The sequence below is a fragment of the Haliotis rufescens genome, unplaced genomic scaffold (assembly GCF_023055435.1).
Source record: "Haliotis rufescens isolate VD_foot unplaced genomic scaffold, xgHalRufe1.0.p SCAF_26, whole genome shotgun sequence".
Taxonomy (NCBI): domain Eukaryota; kingdom Metazoa; phylum Mollusca; class Gastropoda; order Lepetellida; family Haliotidae; genus Haliotis; species Haliotis rufescens.
Genome location: NW_025963957.1, coordinates 5,636,290 through 5,661,094, shown reverse-complemented (window position 1 = coordinate 5,661,094; position 24,805 = coordinate 5,636,290). Strand labels below are relative to the sequence as shown.

The 24,805-nt window shown below is 40.6% G+C and overlaps 1 protein-coding gene across 2 annotated transcripts in view; it reads right to left on the bottom strand.

Annotated features, from left to right (window-relative positions):
- Nucleotides 1-2,517: 2,517 nt before the first annotated feature.
- The window catches only part of LOC124147379, a 59,180-nt gene continuing 36,892 nt past the window's right edge, over nucleotides 2,518-24,805 (bottom strand). Inside the window, exons 2-6 of one of the 2 annotated variants that reach the window (XM_046518079.2) lie at nucleotides 11,457-11,815; nucleotides 8,590-8,744; nucleotides 7,897-8,049; nucleotides 6,823-7,132; nucleotides 2,518-4,588 (exon numbers count right to left, since the gene is read on the bottom strand). In XM_046518079.2, coding sequence (XP_046374035.1) covers nucleotides 4,365-4,588; nucleotides 6,823-7,132; nucleotides 7,897-8,049; nucleotides 8,590-8,744; nucleotides 11,457-11,815 — 1,201 coding nt within the window. In that variant the 3' untranslated portion in view covers nucleotides 2,518-4,364. The remainder of the gene's footprint in view (nucleotides 4,589-6,822; nucleotides 7,133-7,896; nucleotides 8,050-8,589; nucleotides 8,745-11,456; nucleotides 11,816-24,805) is intronic. The other variant, XM_046518080.2, reaches the window with a different exon arrangement.

Sequence of the window (24,805 nt, the reverse complement as noted above, 5' to 3'; positions counted from 1 at the left end):
TAATTTCATCCATAGATTAATTATGCATATCCCGTGTGCAATAAGAGCCAATATCATGTTTATAATTTCATCCATAGATTAATTATGCATATCCCGTGTGCAATAAGAGCCAATATCATGTTCATAATTTCATCCATAGATTAATTATGCATATCCCGTGTGCAATAAGAGCCAATATCATGTTTATAATTTCATCCATAGATTAATTATGCATATCCCGTGTGCAATAAGAGCCAATATCATGTTTATAATTTCATCCATAGATTAATTATGCATATCCCGTGTGCAATAAGAGCCAATATCATGTTTATAATTTCATCCATAGATTAATTATGCATATCCCGTGTGCAATAAGAGCCAATATCATGTTCATAATTTCATCCATAGATTAATTATGCATATCCCGTGTGCAATAAGAGCCAATATCATGTTTATAATTTCATCCATAGATTAATTATGCATATCCCGTGTGCAATAAGAGCCAATATCATGTTTATAATTTCATCCATAGATAAGATACTAGTATGCATATCCTGTGTGCAATAAGAGCTCTGATCTTTGTCCTTTCATCCATAGATTAAAATTTGCATATCCCGTGTGCAATAAGAGCCAATATCATGTTCATAATTTCATCCATAGATTAAATACTAGTATGCATATCCCGTGTGCAATAAGAGCCAATATCATGTTTATAATTTCATCCATAGATTAAATACTAGTATGCATATCCCGTGTGCAATAAGAGCCAATATCATGTTTATAATTTCATCCATAGATTAATTATGCATATCCCGTGTGCAATAAGAGCCAATATCATGTTTATAATTTCATCCATAGATTAATTATGCATATCCCGTGTGCAATAAGAGCCAATATCATGTTTATAATTTCATCCATAGATTAATTATGCATATCCCGTGTGCAATAAGAGCCAATATCATGTTCATAATTTCATCCATAGATTAATTATGCATATCCCGTGTGCAATAAGAGCCAATATCATGTTTATAATTTCATCCATAGATTAATTATGCATATCCCGTGTGCAATAAGAGCCAATATCATGTTCATAATTTCATCCATAGATTAATTATGCATATCCCGTGTGCAATAAGAGCCAATATCATGTTTATAATTTCATCCATAGATTAATTATGCATATCCCGTGTGCAATAAGAGCCAATATCATGTTTATAATTTCATCCATAGATTAATTATGCATATCCCGTGTGCAATAAGAGCCAATATCATGTTTATAATTTCATCCATAGATTAGATACTAGTATGCATATCCCGTGTGCAATAAGAGCCAATATCATGTTTATAATTTCATCCATGGGTTAAATATGCATACCCGGTGTGGTAAAAGAGTCCTTTTGGTATTTATCCTTTCATCCATGGGTTAAATATGCATGTCCCGTGTGGTAAAAGAGCCCTTTTGGTATTTATCCTTTCATCCATGGGTTAAATATGCATGTCCCGTGTGGTAAAAGAGTCCTTTTGGTATTTATCCTTTCATCCATGGGTTAAATATGCATGTCCCGTGTGGTAAAAGAGTCCTTTTGGTATTTATCCTTTCATCCATGGGTTAAATATGCATGTCCCGTGTGGTAAAAGAGCCCTTTTGGTATTTATTCTTTCATCCATGGGTTAAATATGCATACCCGGTGTGGTAAAAGAGCCCTTTTGGTATTTATCCTTTCATCCATGGGTTGAATATGCATGTCCCGTGCGGTAAAAGGGCCCTTTTGGTATTTATCCTTTCATCCATGGGTTAAATATGCATGTCCCGTGTGGTAAAAGAGCCCTTTTGGTATTTATTCTTTCATCCATGGGTTAAATATGCATGTCCCGTGTGGTAAAAGAGCCCTTTTGGTATTTATTCTTTCATCCATGGGTTAAATATGCATACCCGGTGTGGTAAAAGAGCCCTTTTGGTATTTATCCTTTCATCCATGGGTTGAATATGCATGTCCCGTGCGGTAAAAGGGCCCTTTTAGTATTTATCCTTTCATCCATGGGTTAAATATGCATGTCCCGTGTGGTAAAAGAGCCCTTTTGGTATTTATTCTTTCATCCATGGGTTAAATATGCATACCCGGTGTGGTAAAAGGGCCCTTTTGGTATTTATCCTTTCATCCATGGGTTGAATATGCATGTCCCGTGCGGTAAAAGGGCCCTTTTAGTATTTATCCTTTCATCCATGGGTTGAATATGCATGTCCCGTGCGGTAAAAGGGCCCTTTTAGTATTTATCCTTTCATCCATTGGTTAAAAATGCATGTCCCGTGGGGTTTAAGGGTCCTAATATTTGTCTTTTCATCTATGAATTAAATATGCATATCCCGTGGGTCAGAAGGGTCCTTTTCATATGTGTCCTTTTGTTCATAAATTACAACACGAAACATCTTGTTTTCGCACCGTTACGTCCGTTCACGAAAGCAGCACAAGATCCACTTCTCTTAAACTGCGCACCCCATTATGTTTCCCTTGCCATAAAGTCAACACTGTGAGTTGATCTCATCAAGTTTACTGAATTACCAACAAACATAATAAATCAACAACAATATAATACGTAACAAAACATCCACTGTAAAATAAACTGGTACAAAGGAACACGTTGAGCATACATACTGTAGTTTGTACAAGGTGTGACACAGGCAAATATAGCGTTGTCTTCATGTTATAGTACAAATATATTCGTATGTAGATAAATACATCATTAGATAACCCTTGTCATTTTCTCTATGCATCACGATGGATCTTTCAGTGGTACAAATTGGTTATGAGACAAAGTTAACTCAAATGTACATGAACAAAATTATTCTTGAACATTTATTACCACTGCTATGGGATTAGAACGGATTTCGTTCAGAACATTTTTTATATATCCAACTTCGTCTTAGCCGACGTTTGAATCATGAGTGAGTGAGTTTGGTATAACGCTGCTTTGAAATACTTTCAGATATAGCTCGGCGTGTCAGGTGGGAGGAAAACCCGAAGTGCAGGCAGGTCCGAGAAATTTACCACTTCGGTGAAACCCACGATAACGGGTATGGTGCTGACAAACCTACAACCACAATCAGGGCGAATCTGGGATTCGAATGCCCGTTCATGGGTTTCTGGCGTGCCTTAGGGACGCAACTCTGCACAGCAAATTGTGGCACCTTAGACGACTGGGCCACCCGTGCCCGGGCCCTGACTTACAGCATCTACATGAATGTACTGTTGACACTAAAGTACTCCACAACCTCACTGAAAATGCAATGGGTTCTGCCTGTGTTAATGGACAAGAGGCTTTGGTCTGTTTGGAGTCCCGTAAAAACTAATTATTCAGGATTAAGTGTTATATTTGTTTCAAAATAAACATGAAAGCTTTTTTCTGAATTTAATGACAAGAATTATGATGATAAACCAATAACCAACATCTAACGTTCAAACAGAATTACCGATCGGATGTTGTATCATTCCAATAAAACCACAAAGCTACAAACAGAATGCTGACTTGGAATTGACATATGAGTAAATTAATCAAGATAGTGATTGCATATGCACATATTGCGACTGATGCAAGACTTCCATTGTGAAAACAATATATCTTGAGCGTTTGGGATGAATTGATGACATGATGTAGTAAGACGGAAATATATGCTTACTAAATGGTTCAGGGGTCCCGTCCAACAAGGCGATCTCACCACAAGACGTTTTATTTCCAATGAGTGAGTAAGTATGCTTTTACGCCGCTTTAAGCAATATTCCAGCAATATCGCGGCGGGGGACACCAGAAATGGGCCCATGTCGGGAATCGAACCCGGGTCTTCGGCGTGACGAGCAACGCTTTAACCACTAGGCTACCCGACCTCCCCTTTTCTTCCAATGCTTTAACATCACTCCACGACAGTCGTTAAGCACACCAACATATGACAGTCATAACGCTAAGATCGCTTATTGGAACGGGACCCAGAAATGTATGAATGTTTTTCTCATGTTACGCATCACGTTTTTCCATGAAAGCTACTACAAAAATCACCAATCTGTTTATGCATCTTTGTACTCAATACCTAACAATAACCTCCAATGGACAAGAAATGCAGCTTATTCTATGTTTCTCTAGTATGAACGTCCAGCTATAACATTTTATTTCAGGGATCGACCAACCGTCGCAGTCCATCGTAAGTGAGAAACAGGCCCAATGTCTATAGTAAACTGTCGCAGCTCACAAACGTCTTCACTTCCGGCGACACCGGATGCACAGTATTTTCTCTCCAGACTGCCCTATGGGCATTATATCGTAGAGACGACCTTCCGTCCACGACTTCGATATGCAGTTCAGGTTATGGACACGCCCAGTTAGGCCATTTTCTCTCACCGTATGCTTGTCTTTATATTTAATACTGAACGTATGATTTTCCTGAGGTGACTAAGTTGATGTGACGTCAACTCGCGCCAAATGCTAAACACTCTTCCGGTAGACGCCAACTCTTGTAACACCTCATGTGATTGGACGAGACGTAAACTGGTGTTGTACATGTTATGCGCCGTCAGCTTCTTTGAACCTTCGTCGTTTGCCATTATGAGAATTATTTGCGCTGAAACAAAACAAATAATTTTTTATTTGATTGTTCACATTTGGCATAATTCCAAGACATTTGCGATACGTTTACAAACAGACGAGGAATACGTTTTAGATGGGGCAGTGCTGAAAGAGAAGCAAGCATGGTTTCTTTTGAACACCAGGCGTCAGTAAAATCCCTCCATTTGGAACATCACAGGACTCTGGCATCGTTCATGCATCTTCATCTTCTTTACTGGAAAATGTCGAATTCATGAATGTACAAGGTGAGGTAGTGGAATGGGGAAGACGCTCTACCTCTGGACCACAGAGGCGAATCTAGAAGCTAAAAAGAGTTCCAAGAGGATATTGATTTATAAAAAAAGTAAACCATCATTAATCACTGCCTCTAAAACAGGTTTACAACAGATGTTAGACACGTTATTGTTTATGATCGTTAAAATTTAATTTTGTTATAATTTGATGAACATTTCATCCCCAAAAAGGGCTTTTTAAGCGGACACATGTTTTGCATATGACGTCAATAATTGTTTTTGAAGCTAGACTGTCATGTCGAGTAATTTCTGTGATCAGATATTAAAGATCTTTATTTTGGCGATCAAAGATTAGATATCGTTAGACCTTAACCTGAACCCTGGAAGAGTTCTTGTTGAGTCTTCGATATCAAATCATACAAACAATGTCTCAGAAAAGAGGATACAAGTACATTTTTACCCACAATGTTTTATGTATAGACCAGTACGTCCAGTTATTTTTGGTGCTATACGAGAACAAAGGATGTGTTTGCTTGTTTTTTCCACCAGGGACATTTTATTTCAAAGACTTTTGCACTTATATAGCAACGTGCATGCACGTGTGTGTGACGGTGTGTGTGTGTGTGTGTGTGTGTGTGTGTGTGTGTGTGTGTGTGTGTGTGTGTGTGTGTGTGTGTGTGTGTGTGTGTGTGTGTGTGTGTGTGTGTGTGTGTGACGGTGTGTGTGTGTGTGTGTGTGTGTGTGTGTTTGTGTGTGTTTGTGTCTGTGTGTCCAGACCCATACCGATTTTATAGTGCTAGCCCACTGAGATACCATGTTTAACATGAATACCCCACTCAGACACAGTATACTGAGCCGACCAGTCCTTGTATTAGACTCTTAACGCCTGCCAAGCGCCAGGCAGGGTAACAACAAATATCGGTGATCGAATCCCGGACCTTTCGCACTCCAGGCGGACGCTCTACCGCTAGACTACGGAGGCGTTCTATTTTTTCCCAGAAACACAAGGCCCACCAAGAATCAAGAATGATCGGTGACTTCTGTGCGTTCAGTTAGCGTCGCATAGATAGATACATGTTACTATTATCTCAAGAAAATGGGTCTTGGAGGCATCTCCGAGGACCCCTCCATCATTACTACTGCATCCTCATTGAGATACAAAAGAAGAGGCATGGCAGGAACCCTTTTATCCCACTTGGGTTGCGTGATTAAAAGAAATTAGCAAAACTTCTAAATATCGTTATGAAAGTTAGCAGATAGGTAAAGTTGAATTAGAACTCTGTCGAAAGGCTGAAAGGTTCTCATTAAGCGTTTCTGGTATTGAAATATGAACAAATCTTTTATGTTAGTTGTTATTAAGGATATATAAATAGTTAATATTCATTTTCGGTAACTACATGCTCATACATAGATTTTCTATTAAGGTTTAAAAAAAGAAGAAGGCTTAGTCTTTTTCACTCATCAAAGTCATGCTTCTGTACTTATTCATGGCCAATCTGCACAACGCCCACGTGTAAGAAAGACACACATGCCCCCTTGTCAGTAATATGAATATGTTCCATAATTGCCATCTTCACGTAACTCAATAAATTGTCATTTTCGATAGGGTGCCGTTATTATAGCTTGTTTTTCTTTCCACTATGAATATTTGCACATTGTTAACGTAAAGGGCAAGGTATGCATAGCGCCCGCTTAAGCTCACAGGATCTGCATAATTAAAGTTTTTATGAAATATGTTCACATGAATGAGATATTCCAACACGCCTTTAACGACACTAAATGTATAGGAGTGGCTTACATATGTCGAAAAGACTGATTTGAGAAATTCGTTTGAACATTTGAACGTGACCAAAACATCCATATGTGAGAAGGACCGAGACACGCTGTCAGCCATTTAACAAGCCTTATAGATTGCACACTAATCTTACAAAGTCTTTTCTTGATCATGTGACATTTCAAGTCGACCAAATATGGGCATATATGAGATTTGACGTACCTCCTAGCGACTTCATGAAACGAACCGCTGACGTATGCAGGTCGCTATCCTGCATTCGGAGGAAGCTCTGGCCTCCCTTGTCTTCCATCTCAGACACGACCAGAAACAGTTTGACCCTGGGTATAGACTTGAGGTGTTCCGGCCCTTCTATCATGTAGTGAGGTTTCACCGATAACCTGACGTCATCCAGTTGTTTCAAGATGGCTTCTATCAGCGTCGCTACGATGTTATTGTTTTCACGTTTGAACAACACCACACACAACTCGTTCTTCAGAGACACGCCGTGCTTGGGAGAAAAGTTTACACCGTTCTGGAAAAATGAATACCGATGAGGAAGAATATAGCGTCAAAATAACAATCAATCAATCAATCATGTCATTTTAATCATGTCATTTTAATCATATACCGAAGTTACTAAGATAAATAATGCCAGGTCTAATGGAGTTCCACCATATCACTTTCATAGTATGAGTCATCGACTTACTAAAATGACCTGGTTGATGCATATCATCGTATCCCAATTGCGTGGATTGATGCTGATGATGTCCATCACTGGATTGTCTGGTCCAGACTCGATTATTTACAGACCGCCGTCATATAGCTGGAATATTGCTGAGTGCGGCGTTAAACAACGAACCAACCAAATCAAAATGAAGAAAGCTGAAATCCTTCTTGTTTAATATGAATAGAAACGTTTCCGTGTATTGCTGTATTACCGTGAGAGCAAGTTAAAGACTAAAGGTTGTTAAGGAAAAGTTAAGGAAAAGTCTATCTACCATTTTGAAAGAATGTCATAGAAGTAAGTAGAATATGAAACGAAAGCATCACAGGAAGCGGCTAAATCCTTGGTGCATGCTACAAGATATCAATAACTAGAAAACGTGCATCTTCGGCGATCAAAGTTGTGTAATTCCCATACGAAAATTATATAAAAATCCCAGGAAAATTGATGCTCAAAATTCAAATCTTCCGTGTGACGAGCAAACGCCATAACCGCGAGGTCATATAAACTCCCCGTGTACACAAAGCGGAAAATACACCTTAGCTGCCGAAGATGCACAGTAAAGAACCTACAGCAACACGGTGCCTAGGGGAGTGATCGCCATTGGTGGAGGCACTGGTAGATTGAAGGGATGATTTCCTGTACTTAGCACGCTGTAGGGGGAATCGTTTTAAAGATAGGTTGACCGGAGTCCACTTGAGCATGCTGTACACATACAACGACATCTGCAAACAGAGAAGTGTGGCTCAGCTTCATCCCCTAGCAAGACACAAGCCAGAGCTCATCATCCAAAACAATCTTTTCATTTTGATGAATTCAAATACATTTCCTCAAGATGTCTAAATTTGTCTATGCTGCAGAATCGATAAGAAAAGACTTCAGGTCGTTTATAACCACAATCAGTTCAAATGCGGTTTGTATAATTGCAAAACATGCTAAAGGGAAGTCGTTTATGATCGGATCAATAGAAAGGTACATAATACTCCTTTCGGCTTTGAAGAAACCAAATTGGAATATTGGGAAATCTGAATTGACGGCGTTAAGGGACTGGCATTGTCTGAAACATACTGATAAAAACATTTAAATTGCAAATGGTATTGCTTCTAAACTATTGTGCATTCCGTATTGATATCAATAAAAAAAAGTCAAGCAAAGAAAGTCAAGCCATAAGAAAGAATTGTGCACTCACATGCAAGGTGAGAGAGAGAGAGACAGAGATATATAAAGGATAACTATTTTCACAATGAAATGATGGCAACCGTTACCTTGGAAACGGACGAAGAATCTTTCTCGGCTTTCTGATTGCAGTCTTTCCCATCTCTAGAAAATCTTCGGAAAGGATTCAGCTTCTGAACCTTTGGATGAAGTCGAAGCATCACTTCAACAATTATCATCACTATGACTAAGAATCCAAGCGACTCTGTGTGGAGAAGAAAAGTGGACAAAGTCAAAGATTGTAAAGATTATTGGACAAATACACGTAAAACCATTGTGGTTCACACAGAGAACCAGTTTAACTGTGACAGCACCAGTTTAACAGTGACACCACCAGTTTAACAGCGACAGCGCCAGTTTTACAGCGACAGCACCAGTTTAACAGTGACAGCACGCGTTTAACAGTGACAGCACCAGTTTAACTGTGACAGCACCAGTTTAACAGCGACAGCACCAGTTTAACAGTGACAGCGCCAGTTTAACAGTGACAGCACCAGTTTAACAGTGTCAGCACGCTTTTGAACAGTGTCAGCACGAGTGTAACAGTGTCAGCACCAGTTTAACAGTGTCAGCACCAGTTTAACAGTGACGGCGCCAGTTTAACAGTGTCAGCACCAGTTTAACAGTGACAGCACGCATTTAACAGTGTCAGTACCAGTTTAACAGTGTCAGCAACAGTTAAACAGTGGCAGAACCAGTTTAACAGTGACAGCGCCAGTTTAACAGTGTCAGCACCAGTTAAACAGTGACAGCACCAGTGTAACTGTGACAGCACCAGTTTAACAGTGACAGCACTAGTTTTACAGTGACAGCACCAGTTTAACAGTGTCAGCACCAGTTTAACAGTGACAGCACCAGTTTAACTGTGACAGCACCAGTTTAACAGTGACAGCACTAGTTTTACAGTGACAGCACCTGTTTAACAGTGTCAGCACCAGTTTAACAGTGTCAGCACCAGTTTAACAGTGACAGCACCAGTTTAACAGCGTCAGCACGCTTTTGAACAGTGTCAGCACGAGTGTAACAGTGTCAGCACCACTTTAACAGTGACGGCGCCAGTTTAATGGTGACAGCACCAGTTTAACAGTGTCAACACCAGTTTAACAGTGTCAGCACCAGTTTAACAGTGTCAGCAACAGTTAAACAGTGGCAGAACCAGTTTAACAGTGACAGCGCCAGTTTAACAGTGTCAGCACCAGTTTAACAGTGTCAGCACCAGTTTAACAGTGACAGCGCCAGTTTAACAGCGACAACACCAGTTTATCAGTGACAGCACGAATTTAACAGTGACAGCACCAGTTAAACAGTGGCAGAACCAGTTTAACAGTGACAGCACGCGTTAAACAGTGTCAACCTGAGTTTAACAGTGTCAGCAACAGTTAAACAGTGGCAGAACCAGTTTACAGTGGCATAGGGACGTTGGGGTATAGGTAGCCCCGTTTGTAAAGCATTTGCAAGTCGTCACGCCGAACTCCCGGGTATATGGTGCCCCCCGGGGATAAGACATTTAAGAATGAAGTAGGCTCCCCCATGGGCACAAATTGTTCTCCTCTCCTTGGTGATCTGCTTCTTTCTTCATATGAATAGAATTTCTGTTCGGATTGGCAAAGTCAAAACAAGGGAATTTGGCCAAGACGTTTATCTTAAACTTCAGTTATATCGATGGTATGATGACGTTATAAAAAAAATCAAGTAGCCAGTCGCCTTCCACTGATTCACCCACCTGATCTAGATATAAAGGAGACGAGGAGACTGTTTTATATATTTTTTATATATCTATGGATAAAGATTCAGAGTTTCAAAAAACTCTCAACTTTCCAATACTCAACTTTCCCTTTATGTCAAGCAATAATCCTGCAGCTCCAGTCTTTGTGTCTACAATTTGAGATACAATCGGGCTTGCTCTTTCTACGAAAATTTCAAAGTTGTTTGATCAAGGTTACAAGATTCAACGCCTCAGTAAAGCTTTCCAAACGTTTTGTTTGGTAGGAGGACATTTCCATATTTGACGCGTCGGTGACAAAAATGATTTCCGATGCAATTCCCTATTTTGCCTTGAACCATATGTTTCCGTGTTTTTTCAGGTGAAATTGGCATGCCTTTGCATGTGTTTGTGACGGGTGCCACCGTTGGGGCAGGATACTCAACTGTTCGCAAACACCTGGCAACATCACTATTTGATAGTGATTCATTTTGTCGGTTTTATTTATTGAGGGAAAAGCGGCGGAAGACCATACTAACTCTCTCACATAAGAAAAACGGTTCAGCACAGGATGAATCCCAAATAGGATACAGTTATGTCATCACTATGCCTGTGCTGAGTGTGTGGGCATGTGACTGCCCACGTGACACCCCAGGGGTCTCATTGTGATCTCTTCAGCGGTGGCAGGCATCACTGTTGGAGACAAAGCCAACTTTAATACCGAGAACAGACCTTTGGCGTGGAACTTGCAGCATACATTCACGAGACAGATAATCCGTATGTTCTAGTTTCAAGTGTGTCATTCTAATATTACTCAAAGGAAAGACAATAAAGGAAACAAGAAATGCCAGCCCTAGAGACAAACTTCACTGAAGCCAGCCCATTGTTCAGATGACGCCATGTAATCAATTTGTGCCTTCAACTTCAAATTGTTCTTAGTAACCTTACGCTTGCAAAGAACAATGCCATTTGTTAGAGATTTGATATCTGTAAGTTGTTATGTCAACGATTAAGTCTAAACGTCAGCAATAAAACAAATAAAACGGGATGTTCTAAAAGTCAATGGTGTGTCGAGACAGACAAAAAAAAACCTGTGCAATAAAACGAATGACGTGTCAGGTTTCACTGTAAATATACATAACAACGGGGTTACCATTTCAAGTCAAAGTTAAATGAGTCTGTTGCTATGACAACAAAGAAATTAAACTTGCCTACCATCTGAGTGTAATCTGTTTGTCAACTCTTCAAGCCTGACCTCTAGACTATGTATATGTGAGTCAAGTTGAGACAACCGCTGAAGAAATATTGTTAATTTTTTTTCCAGCGAAGAATTCACATCTGTTTGGTTACTGACTTCTTTTATTATTGTTTCCCTGGCAACCACCTGTTCTTTGAATGCCATCTCTAGTAATTGCAGACGATTGGCTAAGTCTGATATCACGTGTTGCCATGGGCAACCATCAGTTGTTGAAGAACTGCATCCGTTGTTTGGGATGTCGTTGAGTTGCGGAGGTTGTGTGGAAGACGTTGCCCAACGTATTGACGCAGCGATGCCGATTAATGAGAAAAGTGCACTGAAAAAATAAAAGAACCATAATAAGTAATTGGGTGACAAAAAATCCTTTCTGAAATATATTTTGTCATTTTTATGTAAGTTTGACATTGATCAGCAAGATACATCGAAAAAAAGGTATTTAGATCTTGTTTTTGAACTCAAGAATACATTGCACGAAGGATATCTACATAAATATGACTGTTTTTCAGGAAAGTTTTAAATGTGAAGGGAAATATATTGTTTGTGCTGGAATAAATCTCACATTGGTCGTGAAGTGAATTGGGTGCTGGGTCCCTTGACTGATTTTTAGAGATCCATTTAGTGATCATCGACTATTTTGCCCACAATTGAATCTGTTTGTCTGCAAATCGTGTCTGGTTATCCTCTAGTGTTGGCGTTTTATATTTACTTGGAAGAATAACCACAAACAAAATCGACCAAACACCCCTCTGAACATAGAGTCTAAGAGCAAAACGATCTGTTTTCACATGATAGAATACGATCCGGCGTGATTAAAACGTATTCATACAAACAGCCCACAATAGTGCTTGATGTACATGTAGATACCCTAAGCTTTCAACGTTTGTGGAGTATTGTTTCTTCTCAGTTGTTTCGTGTAATTCCCACGGACGTCTGTCGTCGCCGCTGATTCATCGCTTTCAATCAGTTTTGTTTCTTCATCTTCGAGACCTAATACCGACAAGGGTAATACGTCTTCTCCACTTTAATATTTCACAATTTATATCGATCATAATCATTCACGTTTTTCTGATATGCTGCCAAGTGAACGATAATCTCATTGTTTGACATTTCGCGTTATTTATGATCGATAAATGGTAATAACGTCAAAGAAGACATATCAACTTTGGCATTAAACGGACGTAATTCATATTACTGGTTAAAAAAGGATTGAGCGATTTGGGCTAGGGTTTAAAACCGATTTGATCAGTATTGGAGTTAGGACGTGCGACTTCTTGGATCCGAACTCAGGATCATTGAAACATGGCAATCCATGGATTTGTAGCTTCGTTTGAGTTGAATATTTGGACAGAAGATGTTATACATTGTACATCTGTACAGTTATTAAGAGGAACTCGATGTTAGCATGGTTGGCCCAGTGGATTGAGGCGGTACATTCGTAGAGTTGCGCCCCTTAATCATGCCAGGATCCGATAAGTTAGGTACAAAATGCTTGATTGCTTGACACTGCACCATAGTGAATGTGCATGATGTGTGTCACGTTGCGTGTTCCTATCCCATTTGGGTGACACACGTATTGTAAGTGAGTGAGTGAGTATGCTTTTACGACGCTTTTAGCAATATTCCGGCAATATGAAGGCGGGGGACACCAGAAATGGGTTTCACACATGTCGGGTATCGAACCCGGGTCTTCGGCGTGACGAGCGAACTCTTTAACAACCAGTCTACCCGACCGCCCCTCACACTCGTAATGTGACTAAAGCGCTGTCGAAGCGGCGTTAATTGATTCAATGTTACACTGAAGACGCAGCTGTTTCTTTGTGTCTGGATTTGTCATTAAATTATTCAATAGACCATTTCAGTAAACGTTTATGAACAAACAGATTCGTCCTGATACCGCCTCCGTGGTCCTGAGTCTGAGCATCTTCCCGGAGAGCGGAAGGTCGGGGATTCGATCTCCGGCCGCGTCATACCAAAAGACATCAGAAGATGGTACTTGTTGTTACCCTGCATGGCGCGTGGCATTAAGCCACAAACCATATCACTCCGGTACTCAGTTTCTTTCAGTTAAATTCCCTTTTCATTTGAAGCTTCTGTGTATTGTCTTCCAACATCTTCACAACCATCTCTCCCTACACTCCTCATCACAACGGTCTGATCACAAGACCAAGTCCTTGTCACAGTCCCAAGAAATCAGAACCTCTTCTTCTTCTTCTTCGTTTGTTTGTTTGTTTGTTTGTTTGTTTGTTTGTTGTTTAAAGTCGCACTAAACAATATTCCAGTGCATGACGGCGTTCTGTAAATATCAGAACAACCCAGTGATTGACATCACGCAAATGGGATACGATGACATGCATCAACCAAGTCAGCGAGCCTGACCTACCAATCCCGTTAGTCGCCTTTTACGGCAAACCTGGGTTGCTGAAGACCTATTCTACCCCGGATCTTCATGGGTGTCTTCTTCTTCTCCTTCTTCCTCTTCGTAGTAGCAGTAGTAGTACTAATAGTACTAATAGTAGTAGTAGTAGTAGTAGTAGTAGTTGTGGTAGTAGTAATAGAAGTGTAGTAGTATTAGTAGTAGTAGTAGAGTAGTAGTAGTAGTAGTGGTTGTAGTAGTAGTAGTGGTAGTAGAGTAGTAGTAGTAGTAGTAGGGGTAGTAGTAGTAGAGTAGTAGAGTAGTAGTGGTAGTAGTGGTAGTAGTAGTAGTAGTAGTAGAGTAGTAGAGTAGTAGTGGTAGTAGTGGTAGTAGTAGTAGTAGTAGTAGTAGTAGTAGAGTAGTAGTAGTAGTGGTAGTAGTAGTGGTAGTAGTAGTAGTAGTAGAGTAGTAGAGTAGTAGTGGTAGTAGTAGTAGTAGTAGTAGTAGTAGTAGTTGTAGTGGTAGTAGTAGTGGTAGTAGTAGTAGTAGTAGTAGTACTAGTGGTAGTAGTAGTAGTAGTAGTAGTAGTAGTAGTTAAACTGCGGCATGGTATCTCAGTCTCACTATAAAACCGGTATTAGTCCGGACGAGCACAAACACACACAGACACAGACAGAGACGTACATCCAGATGCAAGTCGTTGTTTAAGTGTAAGCATTTTGAACGCGACGTTAAAACCCCATTTCACCCCCGGATTCGCCCTCATTATTTTTCAATATATATCACAACTATGTCCGTGCTCAAGGACGTCTTCAAAAAGGGAAACATCTAAACATGGCTTCACTTCATGCCTTCCTCCCACATCGACCTGACACACATTTATATACCTGAAACCCTGTTGAAAGCGGCGTTAACACTTCATATATGCCTTCCTCCCACATCGACCTGACATACATTTATATACCTGAAACCCTGTTGAAAGCGGCGTTAACACTTCATGCCTTCCTCCCACATCGACCTGACACACATTTATATACCTGAAACCCTGTTGAAAGCGGCGTTAACACTTCATATATGCCTTCCTCCCACATCGACCTGACACACATTTATATACCTGAAACCCTGTTGAAAGCGGCGTTAACACTTCATATATGCCTTCCTCCCACATCGACCTGACACACATTTATATACCTGAAACCCTGTTGAAAGCGGCGTTAACACTTCATATATGCCTTCCTCCCACATCGACCTGACACACATTTATATACCTGAAACCCTGTTGAAAGCGGCGTTAACACTTCATATATGCCTTCCTCCCACATCGACCTGACACACATTTATATACCTGAAACCCTGTTGAAAGCGGCGTTAACACTTCATATATGCCTTCCTCCCACATCGACCTGACACACATTTATATACCTGAAACCCTGTTGAAAGCGGCGTTAACACTTCATATATGCCTTCCTCCCACATCGACCTGACACACATTTATATACCTGAAACCCTGTTGAAAGCGGCGTTAACACTTCATATATGCCTTCCTCCCACATCGACCTGACACACATTTATATACCTGAAACCCTGTTGAAAGCGGCGTTAACACTTCATATATGCCTTCCTCCCACATCGACCTGACACACATTTATATACCTGAAACCCTGTTGAAAGCGGCGTTAACACTTCATATATGCCTTCCTCCCACATCGACCTGACACACATTTATATACCTGAAACCCTGTTGAAAGCGGCGTTAACACTTCATATATGCCTTCCTCCCACATCGACCTGACACACATTTATATACCTGAAACCCTGTTGAAAGCGGCGTTAACACTTCATATATGCCTTCCTCCCACATCGACCTGACACACATTTATATACCTGAAACCCTGTTGAAAGCGGCGTTAACACTTCATATATGCCTTCCTCCCACATCGACCTGACACACATTTATATACCTGAAACCCTGTTGAAAGCGGCGTTAACACTTCATGCCTTCCTCCCACATCGACCTGACACACATTTATATACCTGAAACCCTGTTGAAAGCGGCGTTAACACTTATTGCCTTCCTCCCACATCGACCTGACACACATTTATATACCTGAAACCCTGTTGAAAGCGGCGTTAACACTTCATATATGCCTTCCTCCCACATCGACCTGACACACATTTATATACCTGAAACCCTGTTGAAAGCGGCGTTAACACTTCATATATGCCTTCCTCCCACATCGACCTGACACACATTTATATACCTGAAACCCTGTTGAAAGCGGCGTTAACACTTCATATATGCCTTCCTCCCACATCGACCTGACACACATTTATATACCTGAAACCCTGTTGAAAGCGGCGTTAACACTTCATGCCTTCCTCCCACATCGACCTGACACACATTTATATACCTGAAACCCTGTTGAAAGCGGCGTTAACACTTCATGCCATCCTCCCACATCGACCTGACACACATTTATATACCTGAAACCCTGTTGAAAGCGGCGTTAACACTTCATGCCTTCCTCCCACATCGACCTGACACACATTTATATACCTGAAACCCTGTTGAAAGCGGCGTTAACACTTATTGCCTTCCTCCCACATCGACCTGACACACATTTATATACCTGAAACCCTGTTGAAAGCGGCGTTAACACTTCATATATGCCTTCCTCCCACATCGACCTGACACACATTTATATACCTGAAACCCTGTTGAAAGCGGCGTTAACACTTCATATATGCCTTCCTCCCACATCGACCTGACACACATTTATATACCTGAAACCCTGTTGAAAGCGGCGTTAACACTTCATGCCTTCCTCCCACATCGACCTGACACACATTTATATACCTGAAACCCTGTTGAAAGCGGCGTTAACACTTATTGCCTTCCTCCCACATCGACCTGACACACATTTATATACCTGAAACCCTGTTGAAAGCGGCGTTAACACTTATTGCCTTCCTCCCACATCGACCTGACACACATTTATATACCTGAAACCCTGTTGAAAGCGGCGTTAACACTTCATATATGCCTTCCTCCCACATCGACCTGACACACATTTATATACCTGAAACCCTGTTGAAAGCGGCGTTAACACTTCATGCCTTCCTCCCACATCGACCTGACACACATTTATATACCTGAAACCCTGTTGAAAGCGGCGTTAACACTTCATGCCATCCTCCCACATCGACCTGACACACATTTATATACCTGAAACCCTGTTGAAAGCGGCGTTAACACTTCATGCCTTCCTCCCACATCGACCTGACACACATTTATATACCTGAAACCCTGTTGAAAGCGGCGTTAACACTTATTGCCTTCCTCCCACATCGACCTGACACACATTTATATACCTGAAACCCTGTTGAAAGCGGCGTTAACACTTCATATATGCCTTCCTCCCACATCGACCTGACACACATTTATATACCTGAAACCCTGTTGAAAGCGGCGTTAACACTTCATATATGCCTTCCTCCCACATCGACCTGACACACATTTATATACCTGAAACCCTGTTGAAAGCGGCGTTAACACTTCATGCCTTCCTCCCACATCGACCTGACACACATTTATATACCTGAAACCCTGTTGAAAGCGGCGTTAACACTTCATATATGCCTTCCTCCCACATCGACCTGACACACATTTATATACCTGAAACCCTGTTGAAAGCGGCGTTAACACTTCATGCCTTCCTCCCACATCGACCTGACACACATTTATATACCTGAAACCCTGTTGAAAGCGGCGTTAACACTTCATGCCTTCCTCCCACATCGACCTGACACACATTTATATACCTGAAACCCTGTTGAAAGCGGCGTTAACACCCACACCCACACTGAAGGCAATTCAGCTGCTTGTCCAAGTAAAGTGTAACATTCGGATAGTGGTTAGGGATTAACCAATATGTTATGTTATTATATATAATACCCAGAATTACGTTAGTTTGGAAATATGTTGGTTTGTTGATCAAAGAGAGCAGTCAGGTCCGTCAATCTATTGTTAGAACGTTGTAACATAAACCCTTTTGAGACCTTTCAACAGCGCCCAAGTTTGAACGGCTTCCCAAACAATCCAACTGCAGACCAATCGAAAAAAAGTTGTTCTTCTCAGTGTGCAACAAAAATATAATTCTCAGAAAGACCAGAATTGGTTGCCTCTATGCCCTTGTCTCTATGGGCAATATACTAACGGGCGATAAAAAGTATACACTCGTGTTTGACGGTGGTTAAAAATGAAACAAACAAGAGATAGTTTTTCGATGGTGTTTTTGTTATGGGTATCATAGTTGTGTTTTTGGACCTTAGGCTCGCCGTGTATTGCGACAGTTTTCAGCTAATTGTGACAAACGGGATCGGGTGGTCAAGCTCACTGACTTGTTTGATGCACGTCATCGTATCCCCGTTCATAGATCGATGCTCATCATGCCAATCACTGAATTATCTGGTTCAAGGTCGAATATTTACAGACTATAGCTGGACTATTGCTAAGTGAGATAACAACAAATAAACAAACATGCTTCTGAATGTTTCGATACCTGCCCCTATTTCACATTAACATAGATACACTGAAAACCCCTTGACGCCCCACCATCATTAACATATCTCCACTATGATGAAGCCTACATTATACGATTGCATAAACACAGTTACATTACATGCCGTGCTTATTTCATATCGTCCAATCAGCATCCAGATTCGTCTCAACACGCTCGAGACACTAAGACGTCATTAGCTGACATCGCATTGTCGACGTCGTAACACCAGGCTGCGTCGTAGGGGTGGTATTGTCGTCAAGGTTGATGAAGGAGGATGAGTCAGTTCGTAGCAAGTGTCATGGCCTTGTATAATCATGTTTCCAGAAACTTTCAATATTTTCTAATAAGATTACACTCCTGTTTTACAGCGTTAGGTAATGATAATAGCGCCCTTCACTGTCGCTGAAATAATTTATTAATTAACCGAGAAGCAGGGTGATAAAACATCGGTTATATTTTTGTATTCAAAACGGCTTCGAAAAATGTCATGTAGGAGTTGGGATTACCAGGAATCCAATTAAATGATCCAAAACCAGGATGTAGAATAACAGGCTTTTAGTTGCGTTACAGACTCTGAAGAGACGTATAACAAGATTACTGTTAAAATCTCTGGAAAAAGTAGGATAGCTTTTTCCTAGAGTGGTAATTGTGCACACGAGACACAGTTTTGTGAGAGTACCATCGATGACCATTATAAGTGTTGTGAGGAGTGCCACCGGGGGGCAGGATACACTCACCCAAAAAAAACAACCAAAAAAGAAAAAAACAAAAGAAAAAACAAAAACAAAAAGCAGACAAATTTTAAATTCAGCAGTCTGAAGCATAATTACTCTTTCGGAATGTTCGGGGACAATATGTTTTATAATAAAAATCCCAGAAAGAATATCATATGGTGGGTCTCTTAGGGGGTTAAAACAGGGACTGGTCGGCTCCGAGTCAGTGTATTGTGTCTGAGTGGGGTATCCACGTTAAACAGGCACTATAAAACGTCCATAGGTCGGGATTAGCAAGCCCCCCCCCCCCCCCCCCCCCCACACACACACACACACACACACAAACACCATATTCGCCCCTCTAAGTACAAATATCATGAACCTCGCCCCTGCAAAGGGACAAAAGAAATGGATCTGGTGTCGGTTAGAAGTACAACATATACTTTCCTGTTATTCCCGAGTCCATGTCACATATCAGATGGCGTTAGGTTAATGCCAAGGGATGGTAATATTTTCGGAAGGACCTCCGTGGTCTAGTAGACAGAGCGTTTGACAGGATAGTGGAATGGCAATGGTTCGATCCCTGACCGCGTCATGCCAAAAGACGTTAAATACGGTACTTATTGTTTCCCTGCCTTGCACTGAGTGCTGTATTCTTGAAGTACTGGTATACTTGTAGAAACCCTATTTCACGTCACATCTCTTGAAGCTTTAACTGGCTTCGCTGTGATGTGTGATCGTGAGGCTTGCCTGACATATACATATTTCAGTTAAAAACGGAAAAATGGAGAAAACATAGTCAGTTACTTTTGATTTAAAGGACACTTATTATCGTAAAAGTAATATTAAAATATAGAATACTAAACGAGCTCCCGTGTAATACCAATTTTATGAAACGAGTGAATAGTTGTGGTATCTGACGAGCGAAAGCGAGTCAGATACCACAACTATTCATGAGTTTCATAAAATTGGTTTTACTCGGGAGCGAGTTTAGTGTTTTTTTTATTACTTGCCATTTATAACGTTTTTAGAATTATACTGTTGAGTATGAATAGGCTGACACATACACGATCCATGGCATAGTCCAATTGAGTTTAACAGAATAATACTTCAAACACGTCAAACGTTGAAACGTATGAATTTAATACCATACAACGGTCCACCTTTAGAATTCACAAAATTATCGTAGGGCTAAGACTATCGCAACTCACATACTTTAACTTAGACCTAACGACTGTCGTTGCGCTACAATACGATCACCTTGTGGAACGAGCGTTGCACCTAAAGGTTTACAATAACGTCACAATACCCGATGACGTACTTTGTGGAATTTTGTTGCAAGATCCATCGGCGAAACAATGCCATGTGACGTCAGCCTAGCAACAAGGTTGCTGGGGTCATCGAGCGTTCATAAGCTCTCAGTGATCTATCAACTCCACACGCAATGTCGTTGAATAAGCCAAGGGATGTTGAGAGCTTTCAATATTTGTTAGTGAAACGTGTTCCGAGTGTACATAAGCACGCGTTTTGGTATTACACAATGTGTAATAAAGCTGTAGGTTTATTAAACGGGTGATCTCTTCACGGGCAAGTAATAATACATATTATTAAATACGCCTGAGGGAGTGAGTATGGTTTTACGCCGCTTTTTGCAATATTCCAGCAATATCCCGGCAGGGCACACCAGAAATGGGCTTCACACATTGAACCCATGTCGGAAATCGAACCCGGGTCTTCGGCGTAACGAGCGAACGCTTTAACCACTAGGCTACCCGACCGCCCCAATTTGAGGCATGAAAACAGGTCAGGCAAAATTAAGTTAAATAACACATATATGTTACTACAAGGAAGTCTGCACAAGAGGGTTGAACTTCCAATGGTCAATTGTCCTTTTATGTCGAGTCGCTGCAGCAGCACCAGGCTTTGGTGTCCACATTTCACAACTTTTCATGTTCCTGGCATTAGACTGCCTCTGCCTTTTACCTACACTAGATTTTGGAGTTACATCGTGCCTATACATGTCCAGCTGTACAGACCTTTTGTGTAGAAGCTGTTGAAACAAAATATGTTTTCAATGTCTGCTACAGGACTGCTACGTTGTCCCGTTCTCCTACCCTGATTGACGTGGGTTTGTACTTATTGCAGTTGATGTTGTTTATTCCGTAATGAGGCCACCGGCCCATATACAAGTATGTACACACTCACATATGTATTTGACAGAGCCCCAAAATGTTTGCCTTATGATGTACAATAGTGGGCAGTAATACTACTTAGGATAATTAATGACATCTGTAGAATATCTATCTTAAGTGCTAAGAAAATATATTTTTCTAGACTGTTAAGTAAAGGCGGATTCGAGCTTGAGAATAGCATTTTAATATTTTGCTGGTTTGGATGGACACAATTATACTTTAGCAAAATGCTGTCTCCTAAATCTGCATTGAATGGACATTGGAGGCAAAAATACAAACAGCCATAGTTTTGTTGTTTGTTTGTTTGTTTGTTTAACGCCAATATTCCAGCTATATGACGGTCTGGACCAGACAATCCAGTGATTGATGTCATGAGCGTCGATCTACGAAATTGGGATACGATGACATGTATTAACCAAGTCAGTGAGCCTGACCACCCAATCCCGTTAGTCGCCTCTTACGACAAGCATAGTCGGCTTCTACGGCAAGATGGGCTGCTGAGGACCTGTAGCCAAGTCTATGTTTCGAGTAGGGCATTGCAAGCCATGCACGATCTTACATCTGTTGATGGTCATGGTTGGAAGACAAAAGACAGTGTTATTCAGCCTATGGTGATGACAAAGCAGCCAGAACCCAAACGGCCATCATACAACACAACAAGTGCCTGCAGTGCCACTGAAATAACACTGTATGCTCCTTCATCATTATATGACTCATAGAACAGTTATCACACATATTGTATCTATCCCACCATGCCACCATGTAGGTATACTGCATCTGACTGCCTCTAGGGATTCACCTGCCCCATAATTTGTGATTTGTAGTTCCAAAAAAAGGTTCAGCAGGCTCTCCAGGATCAAACAATACAGTCAGATATTTTCTCTAGTTGGTGTTGAACCAAACATTTTACCTGGCTTTGCTAATATAGGTTCATATTTCTCTCTATTCAATGATGTCAACATGACTTAAAAGTGTGTTCCTCATTTATGTCCTGATAATTGCAATTGATGTTTCCGTCATCACCTTTCAAAGGTTTTCCATCAGCAAAATAGTATCATAATTTGTAAGATCAAATTAGCTTGGAATGCAAAGGTGACACGTCCTTCAAACAGATTGGACTTGTGTGAAACTGATAGGAATCTTAAGTCTTGCTCAGTGCACGGAGAAATATTGTTATTGCCATTCTCAATGTGGCCATGGGAAATAGAGGCGCTAAACCATTCAGAATCAATGATGGACATTTATTCGACCACGCACAGACCAACACAGAATCTGTAACGAATGTGCACAGGGACGGCTGCAAAACATGTCGAAAATTTTAACCACTTTGATCTATTTCACTGTAAATTCTTCTCCTGACTTCAAAGAATCTTGCTTTTGTAAGCGAATGCTGTAAGTGCAGGGGTACGGGAAGGCAAACAGATAAAATAAAAACAGTATATTTTTTTATATATGATGGGATCGTGTTTAGGCTTTTTATTTAAAAAGCTGCATTTGTATCCTGCAGCTGTGATTGATACAAGATTAAAGAAGTATAGCTTGAGCCTACTCCACTACATGACATGTCTGTTCCCTGTACAAGGTCTCTTGAGCAGAACTAGTCATTGATGCCCCGATTTTGTTTGATTTGGTTATTATGATAAATAGATATGTCATATTAATTGAAAACCTTTGCAAAGGTACCGAGACTTTGTACTGTAAAGAAGAATCCTAAAATAATCTAATAAATGGACGTTTCATTTTCATTGAATTATTATAATCATTATTCTTCAATCATGACAAATCACCATGTATATTATACACATGTTTTAACCAATATTGAACTACCGAAACTATAACGTGCAGATTCAAGTGACTACACCATCATCAGGCAACAAAGCCATACCGAACTTGATGGAGCTGACAGAAGAAATTCCGATATGATTTGAGATCACTCCCAATGTACACCCACTTCCAATATCCAATTCCAGGACACTACCGTAAGCATTCGTCAAGGTCTGATCTGATGTGGACTTGGTGACTTTACAAATGCGTTCAGTTCTGTTCCTTAATACGCCATTAGCAATGACACAGTGTAAAGTCAAGTGACTTTCTTATCGACACGATCAGTGCATAAAGTAGATAGGTTGAACCAAGCTATATCCATTCAAAAGCAGTGACCACTTTTCTTCAATTTGGGTCGGTGTTAACAAGGGAACGTGATCTCTGAAAGAACCCTCAAGAAGCAATCAGGTCGGCCCCGAAGCTAGAAGTTGTTAATGTCAGATGCATCATTCCAAGATAGGTGTATCTTTCATCCAAAGTAAACCTGTTTCTTGGGATATTTATTGATCTGGCGTGGGGAGGAATTGTGAGTCAATCAGAAATTTTACTTCTAGGTTGCATGACAATTTCCTCTTACAACACACAATTGGACAGAACTCAGAAACACTTCCGTGAACACTCGCGTTGACGTATCAATTGAACAGAACTCAGAAACACTTCCGTGAACACTCGCGTTGACGTATTAATGTACACCAGTTAAGTAATTGCACCAGCAGTGAGGATGCTTTCACGGGACGGAAAATGTGATAAATTCGAAATAGGATGTTTCATTTGAGGATTTTAGGAAATTCCTTAAGCATTCTTCAGTACAATACTCCCTGCTGCTATGGAAGATTTATGGACATTTTGTCTATAGGTCAAACATTATAACTCAATTTCTCTTATCTTTGATATTTAGATAGACGAATAAATCAATAAAAAGTGGAAATTAGCTTTATGCCTCAGTCAGCAATATTTCAGATATCTTGTGTTGCGAGTTATCGAGTCTGAGGATTATAACCCATTTGCCGCATGTCAGTTCGTCTTTCAATGTTTTCCATCACTGACGGCACTCGGTGTATTGGGCAACTGGCTCTCTGTGAAAAATCATTTTATTACTGGCATGGAGTGATGAATCTATACTGTAAGCAGGATTCGAGAGGTATGCAAGAACATTTGCTATCTCTGTAGGGAATCTCCCATCCTATATCCGGATCAACATGCATCCTTTCTGTGTCGTTCTCCATGTAGAACAGGTATTATCAATATCATTATCACAGCTGCAACCTTGCTTCTATTTAAAGTTTTTCCAAATCCAGTAATGATGGCATTGTTCTAAATCTCCAACGTATACCAGCGCCTAATCACACAGATGCAAATTGCCGCATAGTGATGAGCGAGTTGCAGTAAATATAAAACGTTAACACCAGAGAAAAACCAGTCTCGATTACCTACTGTAACAGTTCCATTGGCGGAAAAATCAAAATAGTAGTGACAATTTCTTGAATGGATCACTGAAAATCATGCCAGGTGTTCGCGAAGAGGAGAAGCATGATTGTCCTACTTCTAAACAATGTCCTAAACAACGAATTTCGGATATATCACTGCGTGTCAGTCAAAGGTCATGCAGGGATTAGAGAATTCAAACTTTGGTCACATTAGCACGGGTGTTGTGTACTCGAG